This window comes from Colobus angolensis, unplaced genomic scaffold, assembly GCF_000951035.1.
Source record: "Colobus angolensis palliatus isolate OR3802 unplaced genomic scaffold, Cang.pa_1.0 Scaffold9, whole genome shotgun sequence".
Classification (NCBI taxonomy): domain Eukaryota; kingdom Metazoa; phylum Chordata; class Mammalia; order Primates; family Cercopithecidae; genus Colobus; species Colobus angolensis.
In genome coordinates, this window is record NW_012122931.1 from 6,276,661 (window position 1) to 6,279,643 (window position 2,983).

The 2,983-nt window shown below is 50.8% G+C and overlaps 1 protein-coding gene across 2 annotated transcripts in view; it reads right to left on the bottom strand.

Moving 5' to 3' along the window:
• Positions 1-2,983, bottom strand: part of TBC1D13 (TBC1 domain family, member 13) — a 29,239-nt gene that overhangs the window by 14,666 nt on the left and 11,590 nt on the right. For both annotated transcript variants that reach the window (XM_011931262.1, XM_011931261.1), the window contains exon 7: positions 2,492-2,651. In XM_011931262.1, coding sequence (XP_011786652.1) covers positions 2,492-2,651 — 160 coding nt within the window. The remainder of the gene's footprint in view (positions 1-2,491; positions 2,652-2,983) is intronic.

Here is a 2,983-nt window from a genome sequence, read left to right on the forward strand (position 1 = left end):
GAGCTTGCAGTGAGCTGAGATCGCGCCACTGCACTCTAGCCTGGGGGACAGAGCAAGACTCCCTCTCAAAAAAAAAAAAGATTCACGTGCCTGGGCCCTGCCCTAGACCTGATCAGTGGGAAGCCACAGAGCTGAGTGACCCATCTGAGAGAACCCAGGCAGTGACAGTGGATGAAGCCATCCTGGAAGCGTAGGGTCCTAGAGACATTAAACTGTCTCTCCCATAACATATACATACATATGTATGCATACACATGCAGCGATGTTCACACACAGAGACACACATCAGGCACATTTACCAAGAGCTTTTTATGCGGCAGACAGTGCTGTACGGGTATTCCTCCATTTAATCCACTGAACAATCTAAAATATTCTCTCAACATTATTTTCAAGGTGAGGAAACTGAGGCTCAGAAATGTCAGACTGCTCCTTAAATGTCTAACATTAGGTGGTAGCATCAGGACTTGACCCTGAACTGGCTGACTCCCAAACCTAAGGTCCAGGACTTGAGGGCAGGCTGCCTCCTGAGGATGCCCAGGGCTTTCTGCTTTTGAAGAATCTGCACAGCCATGACCTCATTTCATCCTCTTGGCAACTCAGGGAGGGTAGAAATGATTATGCCCAGTTTATGGTCGAGGAAACAAAGGCCAGGATGTGAACCTGGTATGACTTGCCCAAAGTCACACAGATGGTCAACTTTAACTCCAGCTGCCCAATCATGAACCCAGAGGCTTGGAGATGAAGTTTCTGGTGGGTTCTCTGCTACCAGTACCAAAAGTTAAACTAGGTAAGTGCTCCTTATACCCAGTTACTACAGTGAAAGGAATGACAGAAGCCAGTCCCCTCCCTGCCCTTCAGTCAGGAAATCAGCAGTCAAGAGTGCTGCCAACGAAGCCAGCCTCCTGGTTATCTAGCCACGCAATCTGCACTGCACAGCAGTTCTGCTGGACACCCAACTCTCGTAGGCACCTGCAACCCTGGATTGGCCGTATCTGCCCCTGCCCGTCAGAGCTCCGATCAAAGTCATTCCCAGCTGGGTGTGGTGGCTCATGCCTGTTATCCTGGCACTCTAGGAGGCCCGGATAGGAGGATCGCTTGAGCTCAGGAGTTCAAGACAGTCTGGGTGACATAGCAAGACTCTGTCTCTATTTTAAAAAATAAAACAAACAAAAAACAAAGTCATTCCCCCGGGGAGAAAAACTTTTGCAGTAGTATCTGCCCTAGCTTGTTGGAGGCTATAGAGAAGGCTTTTTCCATTAAAGGAAGACAGTGAAAGTTTAGGGCAACAAGCCACTATTCCAGATACCAAAGTAGGGGGTGTAAATTAAGGAATAAGGTAATATACTTGTTTGACTACAAGCAGTTTCTCAGAGTGACAGGAATCTATTAAAAGTTGGGGGTTCTATCAGTTCCACCCGAGCCTCTCAGATCTAACCCTGCTGCATCCCTGCCCCCACCACCTCTTGCCTAGACAACTGCAGTGGTCTTCCGGGTAGCTTCTCTACCACCACTCCTACATCTCCACAGTGCCTAAAGCATTTCTGACACAAGCAGACGTGAATCACGTCACTGCCCTGCTTACAGTGCTGTAAAGGATTCTCCTCACTCCTCAGGACAAAGGCCCCACGCGGACTCACCAGCACCAACCTCTTCCTTCACTCTCTGCTTCTAGCTACCCTGGCCTCCCTGCCCTGGAACACACCATGCTCTCTCCCGCTGAGCACTTCGGCATATGCCCTCGTCTCCACCTGGAATGCGCTCTTCTTTTTTTTTGAGACAGGGTCTCGTTTTGTCACCCAAGTTGGAGTGCAGTGGTGCAATCTAGACTCACTGCAACCTCCACCTGCCGGGTTCAAACAATTCTACTGCCTAAGCCTCCCGGGTAGCTGGGATTACAGACACCCACCACCATGCCCCGCTAATTTTTGTATTTTTAGTAGAGACAAGGTTTCACCATGTTGGCCGGGCTGGTCTCGAACTCCTGACCTCAGGTGATCCACCCGCTTCGGCCTCCCAAAGTGCTGGGATTACAGGCCTGAGGCACCATGCCTGGCCAGGGCCAAATTTTTGTATTTTCAGTACAGATGGGGTTAAATTCCTGGGTTGGTCAGGCTGGTCTTGAACTCCTGGGCTCAAGCAATCCTCCTGCCTCAGCCTCCCAAAGTGCTGGGATTACAGGCGTGAACCACTGTGCCCAGCCCTATCACACTTTCTCACATTTGTAATGACCCCATTATAAGATTAGAAGCCTGGCTCATTCATTCACTGTGACGCAGGGCCCTTCCCAGCAGCCATTACACCCAGCTGGGACACAGCGAACCTCTGTCACCCAACTTTCAGAAAGTGCCCCAGGATCTGGCAGCATCAGGATTGCTCTGAGTAACTGTCAAGCAGATGGTCATGGCCCGACACCTTGTGGCCAGGAGTTTAAGAGAAAAAGGAAAGAAAAGACTGTTGGGGGAGTCCCTGGGGATCCCAGGTTGGCACTCACATTTGTGACCCCACTCCGGTTCCGGGCCACTGTCTGAGATTTCAGTGTAGTCTGTTCCACTCTCTTACGAAGGGTTTCAAATTCATTCTGGGGGTCCAGGATGAGGAGGCAAGGGTACTCAGTGGCCCTCTGGAAGAAGGAAATGTCTGGGCACAACCTCCTGTCAAGACGGAACAGGAAAGAATCTTGTTACTCAGGGTGGAGGTTTTCGCCATCCCATCTGCACCCTGCTGCCAGGAGACCCCAAGACTCCCCAAAAGCATTGTTTGTTTTTTTGAGACGGAGTCTCACACTGTTGCCCAGGCTGGAGTGCAGTGGAGCGATCTCGGCTCACTGCAAGTTCTGCCTCCCGGGTTCACGCCATTCTCCTGCCTCAGTCTCCCGAGTAGCTGAGACTACAGGTGCCCACCGCCACGCCCAGCTAATTTTTTGTATTTTTAGTAGAGATGGGGTTTCACCATGTTAGCCAGGATGGTCTTGATCTCCTGATCT